We start from the raw sequence: 24,726 nt of genomic DNA, 5'->3' as shown, positions 1-24,726 counted from the left end.
ACAGTTAAACATTTAAGGAAGTAATAGCTACAACTTACTTTTTAAAAAGGGTGATAATTTTAGTTTTGCTTTTCTAAAATTAGGTTAACCCTGTTTGAAATTCTGTACTTTTAAAATAACCTAAGACTATAAGCTTATTTGTTTCTGCCGGTGCTTTAGCTATTACTTTTGTAGCAAAAAATGATCATAAAAACAAGGGGCTTGTCAGAGGGGTGCATATTTTAACAAATACTCTTCCAGGACATCATGTAATACATGATTTGGGATTGTGCTTTTGAGCCATCACATTTTCTATTTTCCTTTCTAGTTTCAGAGGAGAAAAGAAAATGGAACATAACCATGATAACTGGTCAAGAAAGATGTTACTAATATTTGTATTGATTTCTGGGAAATATGACTTATCTATTACTTATTTTTCAGAAATACGTCTTGTACAGTCTGTCAGTTTTAAAGACATTACACAGTGAATTGCAGGTGTACGTTTGTCATAAATTCTTCTAGTAATGGCACTGCTGGTCTGGTGATGAATCTAGAAAGGGGAATTTTTACTTGGTTTGAATAGGAGTGACAATAATGCTTGTGCAGTGACCTAGCATCTGGCACTACTGGATTATCTTGAGAGTAAATCCAGCCTTGGAAGAAGAACAATTGAGTGGAAGCTTTATCAAAGTATTTACTTCTTTGAGGTTGGGCCAGTTGATCTGAGGATTGGCCTATTTATGTTGCCTTTCATATCTCATCAAATTTAATGTTTAGTAGAGCTTACTTCCCAGAGTACTCCACCAGCATTCTTAGTTTTCTCTTAACAGTGTGGTTATGCTGAGGTGGGAACACACTGTGTGGCCAATTGAACTGAAACTGGAGCTGAAGGGCCCTGATCATAGAGGAGTTCTTCCAGTAAGAAAATACTTCTAGACTCTTTCAAGCAGCTCATCAGAGTTCATTGCAGAATCTTGATTTGTGCTTAAAATACTACAGGTCAGCCCTTTCCTCTTAAATCAGAAGCAGCATCAATTTCAAACGGTTTAACACTCTCTGGCATGGTATTATGGTGTGATAGACGGCTGCCTGGCCAGTGTTAGTTACACCTGCCTGCTCTTTCCTAACTGGGAGATAGATGTGGTAATGCACGAGTTGGATTTTACACACATCTATTGGGATTTAATACTGAGGCTACTTAAATTCCAGTGATGTGATTTTAGTTTCTCACGCTTGTAAGACCTAGAGTATTGGAGACTATTACCATCCTAATAGGTCTCTCCATATAAAGTACTCTACTGCTGTCAACGCTGTCACTTGTCTGTACGTAGGAGGTGTATTCTAGTCTTCCAGTCATCAGACAGATGGAATCATCTTTCACAGTGGAGATGTAATTGTTACTTAATGTAGGCACATAACTCTTGTATGTTCACTTTGGACAAATTTTCAAATACTATTTACATTTAGAAGTTATATAGACGTATCTACGGAGTTCATCTGTCGTGATATAGTAGTATGCTGTGTTAAAGATGTGGTAAATTCTGTGACCGCCGAAGTTGGGTCAAAAACTTCATCCTCTTAAAACTTCATCTTTTGCAACCCAGGCCTCCAAAAGTGTGAGTGGATTGGACACTGGTCTTTCTTCTGTAACCAACACCCACATTCCTCTTCCCTTACTTTATACCATCTGAGCATTCTGGTATTTGTATGGATGAGGTGTTCAGCCTTTCTCAGCACTCAAATGAGACTTTAAACATGAATGCACAATATAATTTCAAATTAAATGTTTCAAATAAGGGTGCTCTGACTGGAAATGCAGGCTTTGGGGCTTTGTGTTGCAAATACAGACCACCTGATCTGTGCCTTCTACCATTACCTAGTGTACAAGGAAATACTCTTGCAGCTTCCACCCTGCCTTTCTGTATCGCTCGCTACCCGGCCATGCTCTGTTGTTAGAATTGAAATGCGAAACCTTTCCTTAGAGTTTGTTCATGCAAAATCGATTGTACTAAGTTTGGGAATCCTTGAACTGTATTTAATGAGTATGCTGGAGCTTCTTATTTGTGGTAACACTGTACACTGTTGAACTAAGATCAACTTTACTGCTTATGGAATGGCATGGGTTTTCTGATACCATGTATGTGTCCCTATGTAGTCAAGGATCCTGTACAATATGGCCTGTCAGTAGAGCCATATTGGTACAGCACTTAATCAACAGAAGAGGTAGAAGATTGGTTCTTTGCAGCCCATCACAGGAAAATTGTTTTGAAACAAGATGATACAATTTTCTTGAGTTTTGTTAACTGTTGTCATTAACATTACTGATTTTTCAGTGATAATTGCTTTTGTGAGGGAAGGGTATGGGAACTAAAACCTTTCCAGTTATTCAAAATCTTTATGGCTCTCCCCCCCACCCCCTTTACGGCTTTTAAAAGCTTGTATACAGTTGTGTGTGGAGTTTGTATATTTGAAAGCATAACTTCTCCCTCCTTGCCACTGTTTCCAATGCACATTCCATATAAAATTCCCTCCGACTCTGTGCCTTAAGGATTTCTACGTACACATTCTGCATCCTTTATGGAGCTGAATGTTTGTTACTGTCTGAAGCAGTTAAGATTTCTTTTATTAGCCTACTTTAACAATAGTGTGTTCAGATAACTTCAGGGCATGCAAGTGCTTCATTGTAGCTATAACGTATATAGCATAATATTTCACATCTGTGTTCACAGTTAATACTAACAGCCACTTAAAAAGGCACAACACATTTTCATTGTGTGTTATTTAAGACACCTAATCTCATACCTCACAATTTCTGAATGTGCTGTTTACTTGATAATAGTAAGCTATTGGGAGGCCAACTCTTTCCAAATTTATGATTCAGAAAGAAATACCAGATCTGGTCACTTGGGCTGACTTCCCAGCTTTTAGCATTGTGAGTCAATAGTACTTTACAGTGTACTCCAAGTACAAGCGTGGTCATCAGTACTTTATAGCGTACTCAAAGAAAGTAGAGGGTCTCATATGGTCGTCTTACTCATAAATATTAACTCATGAGTGCTCTTAGGCAAAATCATAATTAAACACATCCTTAAACATGATCTTGTTACTATCTTGCTCCTATCTGACTTTCGTATGACACAGTATCTCACATCATTGTAGATCAACTGAGTAATATTAACATGGTTAAAGAAAAAAGCAACAATTGTCTTTAAAGATACCTGTTTTTCTTTCTTTCAGAGCATGAGAGCTAAAGTGTGATTCCCTCCTACACAAGGGTGGGAAGCCAGGAGACAGGGTCTTTTATTGCCTTGCCCATAGTCATTACTAAATTACCAAAATATAAACATAATGACTACCAGTACAGACACCAGACACACGGTGGAATCACATAACGTGACATTTTCTTAGCCAAGGATCTGAAAATGATGCTGCACTGGGAAATGTGGATCTGTCCTCTGGAAACAATCCAGCCCTCCTTTTCCTTTGTGTGTTGTGTGCAGATTCACACTCTTGATGCTGTGGCTCTGTGTTTATCCCTTAGACAAGTTGGATGGCTTGAGGACTGGAACTAAAAGGAAGCGTGACTGGGAGGCAATCGCCAGCAGAATGGAGGATTACCTTCAGCTCCCTGATGATTATGAAACCCGCGCTTCTGAGCCTGGGAAGAAGAGGGTAAGAGACTTCTGTCTTTAACTACCGTAACATAAAGGGCTTGTCCAAGTAGCACTTGGTTTTTGGAAAGTTGGAGTTTGAGGAATGGCTGTCCATAAAGTACTTGCCATGCAAGTAGAAGCATTGAAGTTTAGCCTCTGCTCCCAGGAAACCATGGCAACAAAGCCCTACAATTACAGGCATGCCTACCCTGTTCAGCACACATGAGTCAAACTTTAAGGTTTACTTGCTTGTATTTTATTGGTATGGTCGTTAACCTGCATTTATGTTATATGTATCATGTGCATGCCTTGTGCCTACAGAGACTAGAAGGAATATTAGATTCCCTGGAATTGGAGTTACAGATGGGTGTAAGCGGCCATATACTTACTAGACCACACCTGGGCCCTCTGCAAGAGCAACAAGTGCCCTTAACTCCTGAGTTATCTCTGGGACCTCTTTTTTATTTCATTTAAATTAATTTTCTTAGTGCTTGAATATTAAGACAATATTTTAGTATGAGAGAATGAAAATGTTAGTAGATTGTTGTTGTGGTGGGTATTGCAAATAATCCTCAAGTTAGGTATGATGGTACACCCTTAATCCTATCACTAGCGAGGCAGAGGCAGGTGAATTTCTGTGAGTTCAAGGTCAGCCTACTCTGCCTAGTGGGTTCCTCTGTATTGGGAAACAAAAAAGTTCAAACATGAAGACCTGCGGTAAACCCACTCTTGTGTGAGTAGTTTGAGGGGCTGAGGAAGGGAAATCCCATTAATGGTCTTCACCTATGCCCAGCCACACACAAGGACTTTAAGGCAACATAGAATTGGCTTGAGCTAGGCATGATGGTGCAGCCCTGCAATCTTAGCACCTTAGAAATAAAGGCAGGAAGATCGTCCGTGACTTGAGGCCAGCTTGGCCTGCAGAGTGAGACCCAGTGTCACAAAACAACACGTAGAACAGTAGGTGTGGCTCTGCTTGGGAAGTGGCTTGTAAGATACAGTCCTGGTGACAGTGAATGATCTGAAATGAGAACTACAACTGTCTTCAAAAAGTGATTCCCTAGGGTTGGTCATGTTAGAAGTGACTAGGCTGGGGCTGAGGGGGGCTGGGGCTGAGGGGACGGCTCAGAGGGTAAGAGCTCTGGCTGCTCTTCCAGAGGTCCTGAGTTCAAGTCCCAGCAACCACATGGTGGCTCACAGCCATCTATAACGAGATCTGGTGCCCTCTTCTGACCTGCAGGTGTACAAGCAGGCAGAACACTGTATTCATAACAAATAAATAAATCTTAAAAAAAAAAAGAAAAAGAAAAAGAAATGACTAGGCTTTAAAATGTAACTTGTACTGGTAATGTAACTCAAGAGTTTGAGCATTTACCTTCTATGTCAGGCTCTGGGCTCCAGCCCCAGTATCACAAATAAATGAGTACAATTTTTGAAATTACTATTTATGATTGCTATCCTTAACTAGAAAGAACAGTCTCAAGAGGCAGCATTTAATACAACTTAAAACGATTAAAAAGCGATTAATCTTCAGTAAGTTTTAACTTTCTTAGAGATACATATACGACAATGGATAAAACACATTACTCAAACAATTAAGTGTTAGTCAAGTTTTTCTGTATAACTTTTCTTTGCAGTTAAGCCCCACTCCCCACCCCCACCTACCCAGAAAGTGACATAGTGTTGGAAATCTCAGAAGTACTTTTAGGAAAATCAGAAAGGACTTGGAGTTTTTAAGTTTTCCTAGACACAGTTTCTCTGTGTAGCCCTAGAACCCCGGGAACACCTTCCATCAATTAAAAAAAAATTTTTTTTAATGAGTCATTTATGCTTAATGTATTCTATTTTTTAATTTGATTATTTCTTGTGTGCGTGTGTGTGTGTGTGTGCTTGTAGCAGGCACTTTAACCCATTGTCTTAGTTAAGGTTTCTGTTGCTGTAATAAGTACCCTTAATAGTTCAACTTGGGGAGAATGGGACAGGATTTTCCTCTTACAATGCTCAGGTTCACTTCATCACAGGGCAGAAACCTGGACAGGAACTAAAGCAGAAATTGTATAAGAAGCTGCTTACTGGCTTCCCGTGCTCAGGCTTCCTTTCTACACAACTCAGAAGCCTGCCCAGGTGGCATTACTCCTGCGTGGTCTAGGCCCGCCCACATCAATCATTAATCAAGAAAATGCTTCACAGACTTGCCCGTAGGCTGATCTGGTGAGGGTCGTTTTCTCAGTTGAGGTTCTCTCTTCCCAAATGTTTCTAGTTGTGCCAGGTTGACAAAACAACAAAACCAAACCAGCACAGCCATCTTAGTGGCCACTAACATCAGTGTTTTCTTGAAAAATAATAAATAAGTAAAATAAATATATATATAAATTTTCTCTGTTTTAGAGTCAAAATGTTAGATTCAAAAGTAACAAGGTGGGAGCTGGAGATACGGCTCAGAGGTTAAGAGCACCAGCTGCTTTTCCAGTTCAATTCCCAGCAACCACATGGTGGCTCATAACCATCTGTGGTGAGGTCTGGTGTCCTCTTCTGTCAGGCAGGCGCACATGCAGGCAGAGCATTGTATATGTAATAAATAAATAAATCTTAAAAACAACAACAACAAAGTAGCAGGTTGTGGGACTAGAGGGATAGCTCAGTAGTTAAGAGTACGTGCTGCTCTTGAAGAGGACCCACGTTGGGTTCCTAACACCAACATGGTGACTTAGAACTTAATTCCAGTTCTGGCAAGTCTGCTACCCTCCTCTGGCCAGGGACACTGCACATATATACATACATGCAGGCAAAACACTCATACATAGGATAGAAAATAAGCCTCTAAAATAATTATTTTAAGTAGCTGGTTACAGTTTCAGTGTACTTAACTGTTGAGGGTGCTTTACGCATTTCAATTTACTGAGAGCTGAATTGTCACTGGATGTCTGCCCATTTGTCACCATTAACACTCGTAATATCTCAGTAAGTGTGCACCCTTGATCCCAAGACCTGAGAGTATGTATGAATTTTCATAGTGCATATTTTTTGGTAAGGCACTTACCTAACATATACAAGGCCCTGGTTCAATCTTCAATATCACAAAAAAAAAAGAAAAGAAACGTCTTAGTGGGAGTTGGAAATTCCCAGGGAGAAGAAAGCCACATTTGTTACAGATTCTACACGGTTAAGTCCCACCAGTACATCTGAAAAATTTATAATTTACTTTTGTTCCTTACCTATAAAACCTGATGAAACTGCTTCCACGTTGGAGCATGCTATTTGGTGCAACTGTAGTCTATATTTTCAGGCCATGGTCACTTATATTTGGCTCAAGAATAAACTATTTAGGAAGAGGCAAATGTGGACTAGGGAGATGGCCTAGTGAATGAAGTGGCTTGCCGAGCAAGTGTGAGGGCCAGAGCTCAGATCCCAGATCAAGTCAGGTGGGTGTGGTGGCCTGCTTGTCATCTCAGCGTATGGACAAGAAATCCCCAGAACAAGCTGTATAGCTGGGCTGATGGATTCTAGAGCTCTGGGTACAAGTCTGAAATTCTACCTCAATATATAATGTGGAGAGCAATGGAACAAGACACCTGGGGTTAGCTGTTAGCCTCCTCACGCACATGTATGCGCACACACCACACCCATGCATACATGCACAACAAAAGTGGAAGTAAAAGAGTCAAGTATTAACCAATTCTCCATACTGTTGCTCTATTATCTTCCCTCTGGCCGGATGTTAGAAGCCTAAGTATTTAACTGTCAGTCTTGCAAATGTTAAAAAGTGCACCTTAAAGTAATAATGCATTTTTATGACCAGTGTAAAGGACCCAGAATTCCAGTGTTCTATATTTGGGACATAATGAATCATAAGCAATATTAAAATATAGTGTATGCTTTGGTACTATGTGTGCAGTACTAGTAACAGTATCATAATCTCTCAAATATTTTTGCTACTAAAAAATACGAGATATAGCCGGGCATGGTGGCACACACTTTTAATCCCAGGACTCAGGAGGCAGAGGCAGGTGAGTTCCAGGCCAGCCTGGTCTACAAAGTGAGTCCAGGACAGCCAGGGCTACACAGAGAAACCCTGTCTCGAAAAACCAAAAAAGATATATGTGTGTATTTTAACAACTCAAAAAATCTGCTTTTTTTTTTTTAAATACCAATAGGAAATATTCCTGAATCCATATATCTGCAGATGAAATCTTATCATCATAACATTTGAAGCAGTGGCCTACACTACTAGCCCCCTGTTCTTTTCTCTGATTAAATTTCAAGTAATAGTTATTGTACAGAGATAAAGCTTCATCCTTGATCTAAGTCCAAATATATTTCTATTTATAGAAACATACTCATTATATAATAGAAATTCAAAAGTATGTCAAGCTTTAGACAAGCCTAGGGAAGCAATGGCTAATTACGTACAAAGGATAAAGTGGGGAACGAGGTCTGAGCTAACACTAGGTAGATAGGGCTCAGAGCTGTAAAATGAGAACTAGAAGAAAGTATATTGCATGTGGAAAATGCCATTGGTGCTGACCAGAGATGTCATGGAGGCCTTTAGTGGTAGAACTTTGTCTTGTAGTTGTGGGAAAATTTGAAACAGGTGAGACTCACAACTGTATTTTAAGAGGATCACACTGGCAAGGAATGGAAACAGTTTTTTTGACTTGTAATTATAAGTGTGTTAATCTAGCCAAATAATTTGGATAGCAAATTATCCAAAGAGGGTACTTTTGGGGTTCTCTCCCTCCTTTCAGACAACCCATTCTAACGCTTTTTTCCCTTTAGGTGAGATGGGCAGACCTAGAAGAAAAGAAGGATGCAGATAGGAAAAGGGCCATAGGTTTTGTGGTCGGACAGACTGACTGGGAGAAGATCACAGATGAAAGTGGTCACCTGGCTGAAAAAGCCCTCAATCGAACCAAATATATATGAGACTTAGTTTTTGAATGGAGTCATTGTTCCTCTAAGGTAAGGGTACCCAGCCACACGAGTAACCTGTTACATGGTTACTTCGAAAGTTTTGAAGACAGCATGCTTTACTAAAAATGATTTTTCTAGTTTTGAACGAGTAAGTATGTGCTAGTACTAACATTTACAGTACAGAATATTAGAAAAGAAAGCAGCTTTCTCTAAGCCAGTTCACTTGTAAAAGACTTGAGAAAAGCTTGGATTCTGTCTTCTTGGGGAGATTGGAGGCATGCTAGCATAGACACTGAAGTCTGCTGAGTCTTCTGTGTGTCCTTTCCTGGAGTGACCCCGTTTTCTTTCTTTTCCAGGTGGTTCGCTTTAAGGTGACCTGAAGCCAAGGCCTCATGAAGCTTCTTTGTGTTATGAAGCTTCTTGTGTTTCCACGTTTCAATTTTGTTTTGTTTCTACTACTTTCATTTTTAAAAGTTCTCCAGTATCCCCAAGAAATTTTAGAATCTTGCTATACCCAAGCAAGACATTAATTTTTCTTTTTAACTAATTGGGGAGGGAGGGTTAGCTTAACTGCTAAAGTCAGGTGGGGAATCCACAGGAGGATTCCAACAGAATATCTCCTCCACTGTACACTGTCCCAGACTGTCATCACTGCTTTGTGGCTGTTCTTGTTTTTTTACTGTATGTAACTAGTAGCTCATTGTACTACGATTAAAAACAATAAACTTTCACGATAAAGCCAGTGACATTCATAGGCTGTACAGTGTGGGCCCTTTTCTCTTATTTTCTTAAATTTATTTATTTTTATTGCTATTTAAATACAATATGCCCTGCTTGTTGAATACCCCTAAACCTCTTTCTTATTGAGTATTAGCACAGTTATTTGATAGCACATTATAAAACTCAAGGTTCAATGGTAATCAAAACATTCAACTTTGCTTTATAGCTGATTTCTTTCTCTAGCCTAACAGAGAGCAAGTCTAAATGCCCATCAGTTCCCTGGGGGCATGACTCTTCTGTACATTTTTTTTTAGGGAGGGGGAAGTAAGGTGTTACCTCGTTATTCTTCCTTCCTTTTATGTTTGATTCTCCCTGCCCCGTCCTCTCCCCTCCCCCGCCCCCGGGCTGGTTCTGAATGCAGATAAACAGAACTGCTATGCCCCACAGAACCCAAGCTGCTGCCTTACTTTGAACTGGAGTCATTGCTTTCTCAGTCAGGATCAAGGTGAAGGAGCATGGAAGTGCACAGCCTCTGGCACCCTGAACCTCTGAGCCTTCCAGCATTTTAGGTTCTTGCCAGATTGCTCTTTATTGGAAAGCTTGGTCTTCCGCACAGAATTTCGTCTCTGGTGGATAATCCCAGTCGGAGCCCAGAAGCAGAGCTTAAACCCAGATAGCATTCTTCTTTAAGTAGAGAATGGCTCTTTTCCTTTTATCAGTCTTCAAGTTAAAAAGTCATTTTCTGTCATGACGATGTAGGTGAACTTTCTTCTTCAAATGTCATTTCTTGTTGGTAAGCCAGCTCAACATCTTGTGAACATGGTCACCGAAGACCTCAGCATTGTGTCATGGATGGAAGTCTCCAATCCTCAATGGAAAAACACTGTGCCTGGAGATACTATTTCCTAACAGTTCAGAAATGGCACTTTGGGTTCTTACCAGACTGGAGGCACTAATGAAAACCCCAAAAACCTTCTTGTACTTTTATCTTTCCTGAAATTCTGAATGTTTAAGCCTAAAAGACTAGGTTCATTAACAAATTAATATTGAATGTATAGTTTGCTTCATTAAGTGATTGCCACTGTTTGTAGTGTTTAATAAGCTATTTTGGTGACTAAGACCTGTAATATATTCCTACATACTGATTCATCTCAGCTACCTTTATTGAAAAAAAAAATGCATGCCAAGATAGCCAGATAGAATTATTGTTTGTACAAAGACTTATTCACTACTTAGTAGAGCTTCCCCATGCTTTTCTCACCAAAGTAAGACTTGTAAAGTTCGCTCCCTGCTTGAGAAGAAGGAAAGGCCTCTTTGTTTCTCAGACACCTTTAACCTTGCTGTAGCGTTTGAAACATCCGAGAGATGAGTGGTGGTTACGCACGAACCATCAAGCCTCAGCAGCATTGGCCATGGCCTGTGCCAGTTTTCAGAAAGTAGTTAGTTCACTCCGTAGGGAGTGAACATAGAGCTGCCTGTGTTAGAGAATGCATATAGCAAGTGACCTCCGTGTAAAAAGAGTCATGAAAAGGCGAGGAGCCAGAAAGCAGTGCAAAAGAGAGCCAGTTAACACTTGATTCTGCTAGGCCAGAGGGAGACTGTTAGATTTTCAAAGTTTTTATTATCACCAAAAACAACAGAATAGAAAGTTCAGTGCTATCTTGGGAAATTTTTGGATTAGGTAAACATTGTGAAATAAGGCAGATCTTGTAAGTTACAGTACCAAACCTAGACTCCCTGTATTTGCTAGTATTTTTTAGCTTTATTAATGTTGTCTTTCTTATTTCAGAAAGTAATTGGATATGTTTTTGCATTTTTATTTAAATTTATTTTACTGCATTGTGGTTTCTTTTATCTTAATACAAAATGGTCTGTTAGAAAGTGTTCCAGATATTTTAAGCCATCTGTAACATTATTCATTTCAGTGATTCACATCCACTTGTAAAATTCCTGAATAAGGAACTTAGTAGTAGATGAGGTCCAGGAATTTTCCTGTTTGAGAATCATTTATTTAAAATTAAGGTGGCATGTTTCAAATATTCAGGTAGCTTCTCACAGAAATCATAAAATTCCAGCAGTATACAGAAGCTAGGCTTCTCCTACCTGCGATGCTGGGGATCAGTGCCAGAGCCTCCTGTACAGTGGACAAGTGTTCAGTCAGCTGAGCCGTATTCTCAGCCCATGAGATTTATTACTTTTGACTCATACAATTTTCTAGAATTTTGCATATTTGGTTTAGATATTAGTGAATAATCCAGAAAAGGCTCTTAAATTTTTCTCACTGGATTTATTTCTCTTGTGGCCTAAAGAGCAAGTCAAGGAATATGCCACCACATCCAGAGTTTAACTCTGCATTTCAACTTGGATTGACTAATACTTTTCCACTTAGTTTCCTTGGTTTGGAGGCCCTCTGTGTGTGTGTGTGTGTGTGTGTGTGTGTGTGTGTGTGTGTGTGTGTGTGTGTGTGTGTGTAGGTGTAGTGTTTTATTTTGGTAACTGCAAGTTGTAGATATTTGTTAATGGGCATCAAGAGCCTGGTTTAATTGCCAGGACTGTAAAAGCAACAGGTTCTCAGATACAAACAGACCACATAGCTGTTCTGGGTGGATTTTAGAATTTTAATTGAAGTGTTTTGGCAACCAAAGAATGATTTCTTGGTTTTTTTATTGATAGATTGTAATATGAACTCTGGTTCCTCTCTCAGAACCTGCGTGGCCTCAGTTGACTCTTTGAACCTGTTTGAGCACCAGTTCCTTCTATAGAGATGAAAACTGAATAAAAAACACCTGCTTACCTAAAGTGGATCATAAACACACACACACACACACACACACACACACACACACACACACACACACACACACACCTCAGAGTTGTTCTGAGGATTAAATCGGGATAATACAACTGCTGCTATCTATCATAGTACCAGTCACATAGTAAAAGTGGTGCTGGATGGTGGTGACGCACACCTCTAATCCCAGCACTCAGGAGGCAGAGGCAGGCAGGTCTCTGAGTTCTAGGACAGCCTGGTCTACAGAGTGAGTTCCAGGACAGCCAGGGCTACACAGAGAAACCTTGAAAAACAAATCAGTAGTAAATTGCCTAACTTATTCTCACATGCTTTTGAAAACTCTTAGTTTCTGACTGTCCTAAAGGTAGTTCTGCCACCTTACGTAGTCAGCTGCTATGGGTTGAACTGAGCCATATGAAATAGTGCAGGGTGTGGGAGGAAGAAGAGTGATCATTTCAAAACATTTTCAGGAAGCTGGTGGCTCCTGCCTTTAGGACCAGCATGGAGGCTTGAGAGGCTCAAGAGGGAAACCTAATTGGATCCCCACAAGGGCAGGAGTCGTGGCATGGAATTGCCAGACTGTAGGCATGAGCAAAGCATTACATATTCAAACAAAGTCATGGTGTTCATGAATATCTGTTAGGTATGGTATAAAATTGGGAACGGTCGAGAGTGTCTATAAAGTCATTACCACCTGTCCCCTCAGATTACCACTGCACACGTGTAAACAGCATAAGTGGCCATTCAAATCATACATAAAATACTTCTGTTGTAGCATCTATAAAGGGTGTTTTCTGGATACTTCAGAAACAGTTCCAACTATGTCACTGTTACCTTTGTGGCATTGAGTATATGGCACAGATGGTACACGGTTTCATCGCCTCAGGTTTAAATAGTCACCCCTAGAGCCCCTTCCACATTTCTGATTCTAGGTGACCACAGTTCTGTTTTCCATGTGTATAATCTTGTCACCTAGAGAATGTTATAAATGTGAAATACACTGTATAGTACTTTGAGATTGGTGTTTACCTTTGGTCATTTGGCATAGCTCCTTGGAGGCTCATTTCACACTGTCATGTATATCAGTTAATTGTTCCTTTTTTTTTTCTGACTAGCATATCCCATTCTTTCTTGTGGCTGTATCATATGATAGACATCATTATGAAATTTTACTTACCAGGTCTCTATTATTGGGTACTCCTGTTGTCTGTTGCTGTTACAATTTGAGAATTTCCTGTATACTCAAGACCTCTGCCTTCCTGCACCTACCTAATTTCTAGCAATGAAGGAATAATACCAACAGTATCCTTTGCTCAGATGTCCTCAAAAGGTGACACTCCTCACAAGCACAGCACAGTGGTGGACTGCTATCAAGAGATCATGACTATAACAAGGTGACAATGGCGGACTTTCTTTCCCAGAAAATCCTTCCTGTTGAATTGTGACCAAGCAATGAATTGGGACGTACCATGGAGGACCAGAATGGCCCAAGGCTCACGGCTCCCTGATCTGTACATGACTTGAGAGTTCAGACCCCAGGCTACTGTCCTTGGGATCTGGATGTTTATGTGCACCTGTACCTCAAGGAGTGAGCCTCATCTCGGTTCTGTGGTCCATTGCATTCAAGTCTAAAAGTCAGGAGCATCCCGGTGCCCTGCAGTGATGCATGGCTCTCTCTCTGCATGTCAGCAGTACTTGGCATTTGGGATTCCATAAGGAACCTGGCAACTTAACACTTCACAATGTAGGTAAAGCTTAACTTTGAGTATTCCACTTAAGAAATTTTAGTTTCCTGCCAGATATCCATACTCCCGTTTTTGATAGTAAATCATAGGTGGTATTTTTTTTTTTTTTAAATCTTACTATATTTGAGGAACAGAAACATTCCCTTTCAATTGTCATTTAAGATCTCACTCAGGTCTACTGTTGTGTTGAGAGTCTACTTCCTAGTTAGTAATGATGTTTGTGAAGAATTCTCCCTCTTCCCGGCCCTCTCTCCCTCCTTTCCTCATTTTCTTTTCTTAGAACCTTCATAACTCCATGAGGAAGACAAGGAGCCCAAAAAAGATCAGTAGTGCCTCTCGCCTTCCTCAAGAATCAGCAAAGTATTTTGGGTCCCTTTATGTGGTTGCCAGATTGTTGTAAGATTACCTCAAATTAAAGATATTATTTATTAATTTATTTATTTATTATTAGTTGCTGTGCCAGAGTTGGGCAACATCTCATTCCATAAAGTAGGCTGTGTTCTCTGGTGGTTATTTCTTTTAAAGCATTTAGCTCTATGGGCTGCTTCTTGTGTACATACAGGAATCACAAGTTCATGCAGAATTGGCAGGGGGCACCTGAGGCAGAGTTGCTGATTATAACCCACTGGCTATCATGGTAGATCTGGACACAAGTGGGCAGCTCTTTCCAAGCACTGAAAATTGTGGCTGAGGTGGGATTTGAATCTTGGGTTTGCCAGGTTTTCTAGAATACTTTCTGGGCATGGTGTCACCTGCCATAACTTCAGCACTTAGGAGGTGGAGTTAGGAGGATCAGGAACCCAAAGCCAGCCTTAGCTATGTAGACATCCTTTATTCTCTGATAATTCCCTATGTGTATACAATGTAGCTGTTTTGTTTTAGGTTTTGGTTTTGTTGGATGTTTTTTGAGACAGAGTTTTTCTGTGTAGCCTTGGCTGTCCTGGAACTCACTCTGTAGACCAAGCTGGCCTCAAATTTACAGAGACCTGCCTGCCTCTGCCTCCTGACTACTGAGGCTAAAGGCGTGTCCCACCACCGCCCAGTAGTAGCCTTTTTTTTTTTTTTTTTTTAGCTCTAGTAATTAGCATCTTCTTCACTTGGTAATTTCCCATTAAGCACCTTATTAAGGACAAGCGCATCCATTTTGCATGGAAGCCTGTTAGTAACCTGGTACCCGACACCAACTCCAGGTTCCTCCAGGCACTCTGTGCAGGGACACTGACTCAGGTCCCTGAATGTTCTCTTCTGGTTTTCTTGTGTTTCTTCTTTCTTTCTTTATGAAGTATGATTATCTGAAGGCCCAATTCACATGCTCCCTCCTCCCTGAAGCTGATCCTTGGCTTGGCTCTCCTCCCAGCTCACATGGATTTGTCCTACTGCCTTAATAGTTGAGTAACTAGGCACTTGTCTTTCACATTCTCTCCAGGTCCTAAGAGCAAGCTCTTAGAAGGTGAGAATGTTTACTCCTCCTCTGTCCTGGTGTCAGCCTCATATCTGGTAACTGCTCTTTACTGTTGGTGCTCAGCGTTAATGCCCAGAGAATTTAAACATGATATTAATTCATTAGGTCAATATATGTACAATTTACAAAACCAAGTTTGTGTTTGCCTTTTCACTGCCTCTGTGTGTTGCTGTTGATGGCATACCCATTCATATATAAATCAGGAATTGTAAATTCAAATGTCTTCAGAGAATAAGAAGATAATACAAATGAGAGATGTGGCCAGTACAACAGGATAGTTTTCAAATTAGCCATATAGGAATATTCTCATGGGAAATGCCCTCCCTTCCCCCCACCCTCGAAACAGTATAGACTGCCTTAGTTTTCTTATTTGAAGAAAGATATACAGGTATTGTCTGTCTCTACTGTGAGGAAAAGCATCACCTGAAGTAGAGTGCTCCATGGCAGTTGGGAGGGAAGAGGAAGGGCTTGGTGGATACAAAGTGTGTCCTATGGGACAGTAGTTGCCTTCAAGAAAAGTACCAGCATTACCAGATAATCATAATTGGAAATCTAGATTTTCATGTGAAGTGTTTTTTTGTTTTTGTTCTTTCAAAAATAATATGGAGACTAGTAGAGGCAAAAGAGATTATATTTGGCAGTCACATACTGCCTGTCATAATCTCAGGGTTTGTGATATCTATCCTAAGAGAGATGGTGACAATTCTGAAAGGCATTATTAGGAAAAGTTGTGTCATATGCTGCATATGTAAATGAATAATCACTTTTATCTGATATTTTGGAAAAGATCGTTTCCCCTGGAAGGCAATATAGTAAGTACACTAATAGTGGATTTGCAATAGGCCCTTTACCCAAGGCCCAGTTTCTCAAAATGGATGTAAGCGCTTTGCATGTCCTGTAGTAGTACGCCACAGAAAGAGGAGCCAGTGAGAGTGCCCTTGACTCAGTGGAGCTGCTCAGTGGCTGCACTGAACTGGAGAATTTGACCAGAATATCTGCTGTAAATACTGCTTTCTGTTTCCACTGTGGAAGGATGGGTTTCATTAACACTGCTTTGTTAGTGCCTGCCACCATCAAGGTGGGTATCATTTGATGTTTCATTCCTTAGTGCGTTGGGCATTATCCTTTTTTTCTATACTTATTCCAGGCACAATATATGACTTAATTTTCATTATTAAATTAAATATTACGGCCAAAACTTAAAAATACTCAACTCCACCACCACCACCCTTTCCAAATGTTTTTGTTTATACAAATGTATAGGTACATTAAATATATAGGGTGTGTTTTTTTTTATGTGTGATAATTCTTACACTTTCTGTATATCCACTATCTTGGATGCATATATATCTCTGTATGCATTCATTTTTGTTTGTTTGTTTGCCTGTTTTTTGAGACAGGGTCTCACTGTAGCCCTGGCTAACCTAGAACTTACAGTGTGAATCAGGCTGGCCTCAGACTCAGAGAGCTGCCTGCCTCTGCTTTTCTCTCAGGGTTAAAGGTAAAGATGTGTGCCTACATACACATACAGACACACACATTCCCTCACTCACACTCAGTTTGTCCTTTTTAGTGAGTCACTGCTCTGATTTTGCACTGCATATCCTTGCAAATGTTCCTTCAGTGTGTATGTTCTAATTTCCCCAGTGAATAGAGAAGAGTCTAAATCCTAGGCCACAGAGAAATAGTTTCTCATTATTCTTCCTAGTAATTACGGTGTTTTAGAAAAAGTCTTAACAGTGTTTGAGATGCCTGATTTTAATTGATTTTCTTCCCCCACAGTGGCACCTGTTTACTTTCTGGTCCCATACATTAGCTTAGAGCACTCCTTTTCATCCTTTTTAAAAATAATATACGACAATTTATATCATTGGTGGTGGTGGTGGTGGTGGTGGTGGTGGTGGTGTGTGTGTGTGTGTGTGTGTGTGTGTGTGTGTAGAGGTCACTGTCCCGGTTCTCTTGATATTTTGAAATTGAAGATTGGAGCTGGAGCCATGTAAAAGTGTGTAGTGCTCTTGCAGAGAACCTGGGTTGAGTTCTAACCCCCACATCAGGCAATTCTTAGCTGCCTGAACCTACAGCTGCAGGGGATTCAGCGTCTTCTGGACTCTTCAGGCACTGCACTCATGCACAGGCCCACACACAAATACACGTGATTTAAAAATTAAAATACAGCTGGGTGCTGGGTGTCGTACGTGTCGTGCTACATTTATGGGGAAAACAAAATGCCAGTTGAGAAATACTCTCTCATAATCATGAGCTGCTTTTCTCGATCGTTCTCCCTCCCTTTTGCACTCACAAGTGAATCTGCAAGTGCTATGAAAGTTTTTACACCAGTACCTCTTCAATATTAGTTTCACCCTGGATACCATCATTTTCATATAGTTTTAAATACTTGCAGGGACTGAAGATGTAGCTCAGTGGTAGAGCGTATTCCCCTAGGACCTTTCCACCTCATGCACTCAGTCCTGGAACACTGTGTGTATGTGTGTGCGTGTGTGCACGAGTATGTGTGTGGTTTTTAGAGACAGGCTTTCTCTGTAGCTTTGGCTGTCATGCACTCACTTTGTAGACCAAGCTGGCCTCAAACTCGCGGAGACAGGCAAGAAGCAAGCAGAGAGCTGGGATCACAGGTGTGCTCTGCCACACCTGGCTAATAATTGGAGGATGTGGATATAGATCCCGCTATGCCTTGCATGCTAAGTGATCGATCTACCATTTGAGCTAATCCCCTGATGTTGTGGAACACTTGTAAGTGGGGACTGTTCATTAAACATTTCCCCCCTTTGGTTTTTTTCAAGACAAGGTCTTTTTTAGCCCTGGCTGATCTGGAACTCAAAGTGATCTGCCTGCTTCTACCTCCCAAGTGCTGGGATTAAAGTTGTATACCACCACTGCCTGGCTCATTAAACTTTTTGGATTTTTTGAGACAGGGCTTCTCTGTGTAGCCTTGGCTATCCTGAACTCGCTTTGTAGACCAGACTGGCCTTGAACTCATAGAGACCTATCTGCCTGCCTCTGCCTCCCAGACTGTCATTAAACCTCTTATTAAGAGAACACACAGCCAGGCATAGTGGTGCATGCCTTTAATCCCAGCACTTGGGAGGCAGAGGCAGGTGGGTCTCTGTGAGTTCAAGGCCAGTGTTCCAGGACAGCCAGGCCTACTACACAGAGAAACCCTGTCTTGAAAGAGAGAGAGGGGGACGGGAGGGAGGGAGAGAGAATACACCAAGACAGTCTTGGTGGGTTGGCTGGAAAGTCACTGACAAATGAAGACTCAGTGTTGTGAATCCATTAGGTCATGATAGCACGCTTTATCAGAGTCACTAAACTTAAATACTTAACTACCCCTTTGTGTGTGCATATGTGGAAGGACGGTGAATTATGAAGAGTATGCTGTGTGAAGTCACGTGAAAGAAACTGGTTTTGGTTTCCTCCCAACTCTCAGGGAACATTTAAAACATTTAAGATTGGGTATACCTCTTAATTGTTTATCAGAACTTGGGGTGCAATTCAGATGTTTGTAATTTTTATTTACTTGATGGGTTTTTTGCTTGTTTGTTTTTTGTGTGGTTTTGCTTTGTTTTGGTTTTTGGTTTTTCTCTGTGTAGCCTTGGCTGTCCTGGACTCATTTTGTGGACGAGGCTGGCCTCGAACTCTCAGAGATCTGCCTGCCTCTGCCTCCCGAGTGCTGGGATTAAAGGCATGCGCCACCACACCTGGCTACTTGTTTGTTTTTTGAGAAAGAGTCTCCGTGTGTAGACGAGGCTGACTTCAGGGTTGTCCTGCTTCAACTCCCGGGCTTGGATTACAACCTTCCATTGCACATGTGGCCTCTGCTTTCGTAACTAAAAACTAATAATTTTATATTTATTGTGTGTTTGAGTGTTTGTATTTTCAGGTACATGTATGCCACAGTGAGTGTGTGAGGTCAGAGGACAATTTGTAGGTGTCGTTGCTCTCCATCGTGTTGGTTCTGAGGATCAAACTCATATCAGGCTACGTGGCAAACACCTTTGACCTTAACCCACTCACTCACCAGCCTCAGTTTTTTTGGTGGTGGGTTTTTGTTGTTGTTCGTTTGCGGGTTGGTTTGTTTTGGCTTTGTTGAGAATTTTACTTGCAGTCCAGCCTGGCCTCAGATTCACAACCATTCAACTTCGGTCCCCTGGTAAGGACTAGGTTTATAGGTTTATGTTATCATGCCTGGCACAGTAACAATTTTTTTAAAGACCCCAAGGGAGTTCTAAACTGTGGCTGGCCTTGAGGCTTGTGAAAGTTTTAATTAAAAAAAAAAAAAAACCAAAAACTTTTTGGGTTGAAATGTGCCAAAGCCAAGCTGTGGTGGCACACACCTTTAATCCCAGCACTTGGGAGGCAGAGTCAGGGGGAATCTCTGTGAGTATGAGGCCAGCCTGGTCTACAAAACAAGTCCAGGACAGCCAGGGCTACACAGAGAAACCCTGTCTTGGAAAAAAACAGAAAACAATTGCTAAAGGCCCAGATTTGTTGGAAGGATACCACTGACAAATTCCAAATATAAACCAAATTTGTGGTTTGGTGCACACCTACAATCTCAGTACTTGAGAGGCCACGGTAGGAGGATAAGGAGTTCAAGGCCAACCCTAACTACCTAGTAAATTTGAGGCCAGTCTGAGCTACATGAGTTCCTGTTTCAAGTAATAATAATAATAATAATAATAATAATAATAATAATAATAATAATAATAATAATAATTAGGGCCCGGTATGGTGGCACATGCCTCTAATCCCAGAACTCAAGAGACAGAAGCAGGTCTGCCTGGTCTACAAAGTGAGTCCAGGACAGCCAAGGCTACACAGAGAAATCCTATATCCAAAAAAAAGGGGGAGAGGGGACTAGAGAGATGGCTCAGAGGATAAGAGCACTGTCTGTTCTTCCAGAGGTCCTGAGTTCAATTCCCAGCAACCACATGGTGGCTCACGACCATCTATAATGAGATCTGGTGCCCTCTTTCGGGATGCAGGCTTACAGGCAGAACACTGTATAAATAATAAATAAATAAAATCTTCAAAAAAAAAAAGATATAGATATATAAATTTTTAAAATTCACCTGCCCCCAAAGAGTTAGTTTCTAGAGATCTTACACCCAGGGAAAATCAGGCTCAGAGGGAAAAACATAAAACCAAGATTAAAATTGCCTTCTATTAGCCAGGTGTGGTGGTACAAACCTTTAATCTCAGTACTCAGCAAATAGAGGCAGGCAGACCCCTGAGTTTGAAGCCAACCTGTTCTACATAGCAAGTACCAGGGCAGTCAGGACTATATTGAGAGACCTTGTCTCAAAAACAAAAAGTTTCCAGTCATCCATACCTTCATGGCAAGACCCTGTTTCAAAAGAAAAGAGAAGAAACAAAGATTCAACTGCTTTAAAAAAAAAAAAAGTGGAACAACTGTACACTTGTGAATAACTACAGAGGTTAATCAGGAAAACTCAAGTTAAAAAGTATTTTCGGTGGACCTATTAAAGATGGGAAATTATATAATTTTAGAAACATACTAAGTCGCTAGGCAGTGGTGGCACATGCCTTTAATCCCAGGACTTCGGGAGGCAGAGGCCAGCCTAGTCTAGAAAGTGAGTCCAGGACAGCCACAGCTACACAGAGAAACCCTGTCTCAAAAAAAGAACAAAAAGAAATATACTAAGGCTGTAATTTAAAGAATGTCAGAAGTGTAATGGATTATATTGTCTTGCAAAAGACAAGCAAGCTTTAGGAATGAACTAGCAAACATGACAAGCTCACCAACATAGGGATATAGTAAGTAAAAGCAAAGACATAAAGTTTACAATGCCTGGCTTTAGCGGAGTTTCCTCGTTCTGACAGTATCTGTTCAAAGCCAAGTTTCATTCTACATAGTACACCTTAGTAACATTAGTACATATTACTTCATAATTACAGTAAGACTGAAATTCAAGTGTTTTATATCAATGATGCCACATAGATGTTCCACTCAAGTCTTTCTCAATGGAAAGCAGTAGAAACGAATGACTTTGCTCACAGTTTGACAGCTAAATAACAACAGAGCTAACATTTATAGTGAATGTACCATGCACCAGTAAGGCTAAACAGTCCTGTGTGTTGTCTTCCCCAAACCTAGGGCTGTTGTAGGACACAGGTACTTTTTATACACAGTAAGATGAGGCCAAGACAGTAGGTAATCTACACAAGTCCGTAGCTGGTAAGTACCTGGGCACAGGCTTTTAGAAGAGATGCTGGGTGCACGAGAATGGAAGAAGTGGAGGACCAGCATTAAGTCAAACCCCTGGGGAGCAGAGCAGTTGGCAAAGGGAGAGACTTACGTTCTTGCATAAGGTGAGGAGAATGAACCACAGAGGCCAGAAAACGGAAGGAGAAAACACCTTTTCAAGAAAAAACTGGTATTTGATAGTACCATGCATTTGGACATAGTAAAACAGTTGTGGCCATTAAGAAGCCGGATAGTGGGGGAAAGTCCCTGAAAGACTTGGTTCAAGATAAGCCAGAGTATGGCCTTGTAAAGCCTCTGAGGTTTGGGGGACTAAGCCTCTTCAGTCTTCCTAGTTGGTGTGGCCCTTCTACCTTCACCAGAGGCCATCTATGTGTAGAGGCTGTACTTGTTTATGACTGAGCATTCAAACCAAGGCCAATGGTTCTCAACTGTCCTAATGCTGCAACCCTTTAGTACAGTTGCTCATGTTGTGGTGACTCCCAACCATAAAATCATTTCATTGCTACCTCATAACTAATTTTGCTAGTTATGAATCATAAATATCTGATATGCAGGGTGGTCTTAAGTGATCCCTGTGAAAGGGTCTTTTGATACGCATTCCCAAAGGGATCCCAACCTATAGGTTGCGAACCCCTGTTCTAGGCACTTGTACTTTCTATTCAGGTTTGTGTCATCCAATATAGAAGTTAGATAAACCCTGGAAAGTATTCTTTATGAATCACCTATAGGTGAACATTTTATAAATATATGTAAGCATGGGTACCCAGGTCTACTGCAGGGATTATAATCCTTGATCTTGATGGTCAACTCTACTGGACCCAGAATCACCTAGGAGACAGGTCCTTGGGCAGACATGTGAAAGATTATCAAGATTAAGGTTAGTCTCTGTGAATGTCTATGAAGATCCATCTTAATTTGGACTGCACCAGTCCATGGGCAGGGATCCCAGGACTATTAAGTAGAGAGACTGAGCTCAATACTAGAATTCATTACACTCGGCTTCCTGTTGTGGATGGGATGTGACCAGCTGCTTCAAGCTCCTGCTGCTTTGACTTCAGCTACAATGAACTAAACCCTTGAGTTGTGAGCCAGAATAAATCTTTTCCTTCTTACATTGCTTTTGTGAGGGTATTTTATTATAGAAACAGAAAAAAGAAGACAGACGGTGGCGTATTACTAGTTACTAATGTAGGTCACGCAAACCCTGCATTTGAGCCTGTGACTCAGGGTATATCTGATTGAGAATGTTGTTATGCTTTTATAAGAAATACCATCTTTGCTATATTGTTGTAAGCTTTACCCTAATCATTAAATCTGAAGACAGTAATGAACTATAGGGGGTGTAGCTCAGTGGTGGGCTGTATGTATGCTCAGCACATGTGATACCCTGGGTTCAGCCAGAGGGGAAAGGGGGGAGGAGAGCTAGAGAACACTTTTCAAATGTGGATATGCATCATTCAATCAGCCTGGTAGGGTGCTGCCTTACATACATTAAAGTGTTCTTTATCTCTGACTTGTCACACTATAGTTCTTACTATAGTGTTAAGAAATAATGTTGCAGTATGTGTAATCTATATAAATACTTTATAGCCTATATGAAAACATCAGAAGATTTTTAAATTTTGTTTGGGATTTATATATCTTGAAACATTTACCTGTTTTGTAGAACAAGTGGGTCAAGCCTCAAGGGGATAGGGACTAGAGTGGATAATTATGAAAAATCAGACTATATATCTATATACATTATACATATGAAAATATTCAGGAAACCACCATAATTACAGTTTGTTGAACCTTATTTATTTTGGAGACAAGATTTGTGTTGTTGTTTTTGGTTTTGTTTTCTTGGTTTTTGAGACAGGGTTTCTCTGTGTAGCCTTGACTGTCCTGGACCCGCTTTGTAGACCAGGCTGGCCTCAAACTCACAGAGATCCGCCTGTCTCTGACTCCCGAGTGCTGGGATTAAAGGCATGCACCACCACCACCCGGCTGGAGACAAGATCTTACATAGCCAAGAGTGGCCTTTTATTTATTCTGCTTCCCAAGTGCCAAGACTTCAGGGTGTGTACCACCACACTAGTGTTATGCAGTGCTGGAAACTGGGACTTTTGCATGCTAGACAAACACTCTTCAACTCAACTGTATCCTCATCCCTGGGACTATTTTGAAAACGGACTTCAAACTGGGCATGGTGGTGTACACCTTTAATCCCAGCACTTAGGAGGCATCCTAGTCTAAATAGTTCAAGGCCAGCCTGGGCTACACACAGACCTTTTCTGGAAAAAACATGTCCATGAGTAGAGCCAGGGTGTAGACCTTTATTGTTATTTTATCTCTGCCATTTATGTTTTACCCTTTCTTTTGTGAAGAGTAAATATGACTCAGGCACCTATATGCCCAGAAGGTGCCTTTGGCTTCCTGCTTGTGTGAGTCTGCTCTGAAAAATTTTAAAATAAAGGCTCTTATGCCAGGCAGGGTGGTGCATGCCTATGGTCTCAGCCCAGGAGAGACAGGAGGACCTCTGCATGTTTAAGGTCAGCTTGTTTTATATGGCTCATTCTAGGCTGGCCAGGGTTATATAGGCAGACTTGCACAAAAACAAGTTTTCTAATGTATCTCTTCTCCTGTAGAACAGCAGACAACTGCCTGCTTTTGGTAGGTAATTGAGCATAGCCCACAGCCCATGGCCGTCGTATGCCATTGAAGGATTGTAGCATTATGCAGCACCTGACTAGACTCTTGAGTATATATGATTGGGGAGAGATCAGCACCCACATATACCTTAATGGAAAAAAATGACTAGAGCACTGGGTGAGGTGGCACACCCCTGTAATCCCAGCACTCAGGGAGGCAAAGACAGGCAGACATCTGAGTTTGAGGCCAGCCTGGTCTACAGAGTGAGTCCAGGACAGTCAGGGCTACACAGAGAAACCCTGTCTTAGAAAAGAAAAGAAAAGCCCAGCCCTTTGACAGTGTTGGGACTGCTGAAGAAACACAATGGCTGGCTCAGCTCACGATCACTATAAGTTCCCAACATTGACAAAACATGCTTGACAGAAACAGAAAACTGGAATAAAATAGAATTCTCTGGCTGGCAGAGTGTACATATTCATACATTCTTCTGTGTTGAGCTCAGTGGTTAGAGAACGCTTCCTGGCAAGGCTGCAGTACACAAATGGTTTCAATTTGAACATGCACAATTTTCATCTAATTAG

General features: G+C 40.9%; 1 protein-coding gene across 8 annotated transcripts in view; it reads left to right on the top strand.

Annotated features, from left to right (window-relative positions):
- The window catches only part of YLPM1 (YLP motif containing 1), a 73,592-nt gene extending 64,297 nt beyond the window's left edge, over nucleotides 1–9,295 (top strand). For 6 of the 8 annotated variants that reach the window (XM_084791455.1, XM_084791457.1, XM_084791450.1 and 3 more), the window contains 3 exons: nucleotides 3,521–3,651; nucleotides 8,409–8,591; nucleotides 8,900–9,295. In XM_084791455.1, coding sequence (XP_084647581.1) covers nucleotides 3,521–3,651; nucleotides 8,409–8,555 — 278 coding nt within the window. In that variant the 3' untranslated portion in view covers nucleotides 8,556–8,591; nucleotides 8,900–9,295. Of the gene's footprint in view, nucleotides 1–3,520; nucleotides 3,652–8,408; nucleotides 8,592–8,899 lie in introns of those variants that run through there. The other 2 variants (XM_084791453.1, XM_084791452.1) reach the window with 1 other exon arrangement.
- The last annotated feature ends 15,431 nt before the right edge of the window (nucleotides 9,296–24,726 follow it).

This window comes from Acomys minous (assembly GCF_964271855.1).
Source record: "Acomys minous genome assembly, chromosome: 8".
Lineage (NCBI taxonomy): Eukaryota > Metazoa > Chordata > Mammalia > Rodentia > Muridae > Acomys > Acomys minous.
This window is presented reverse-complemented; position numbering and strand designations above follow the sequence as displayed.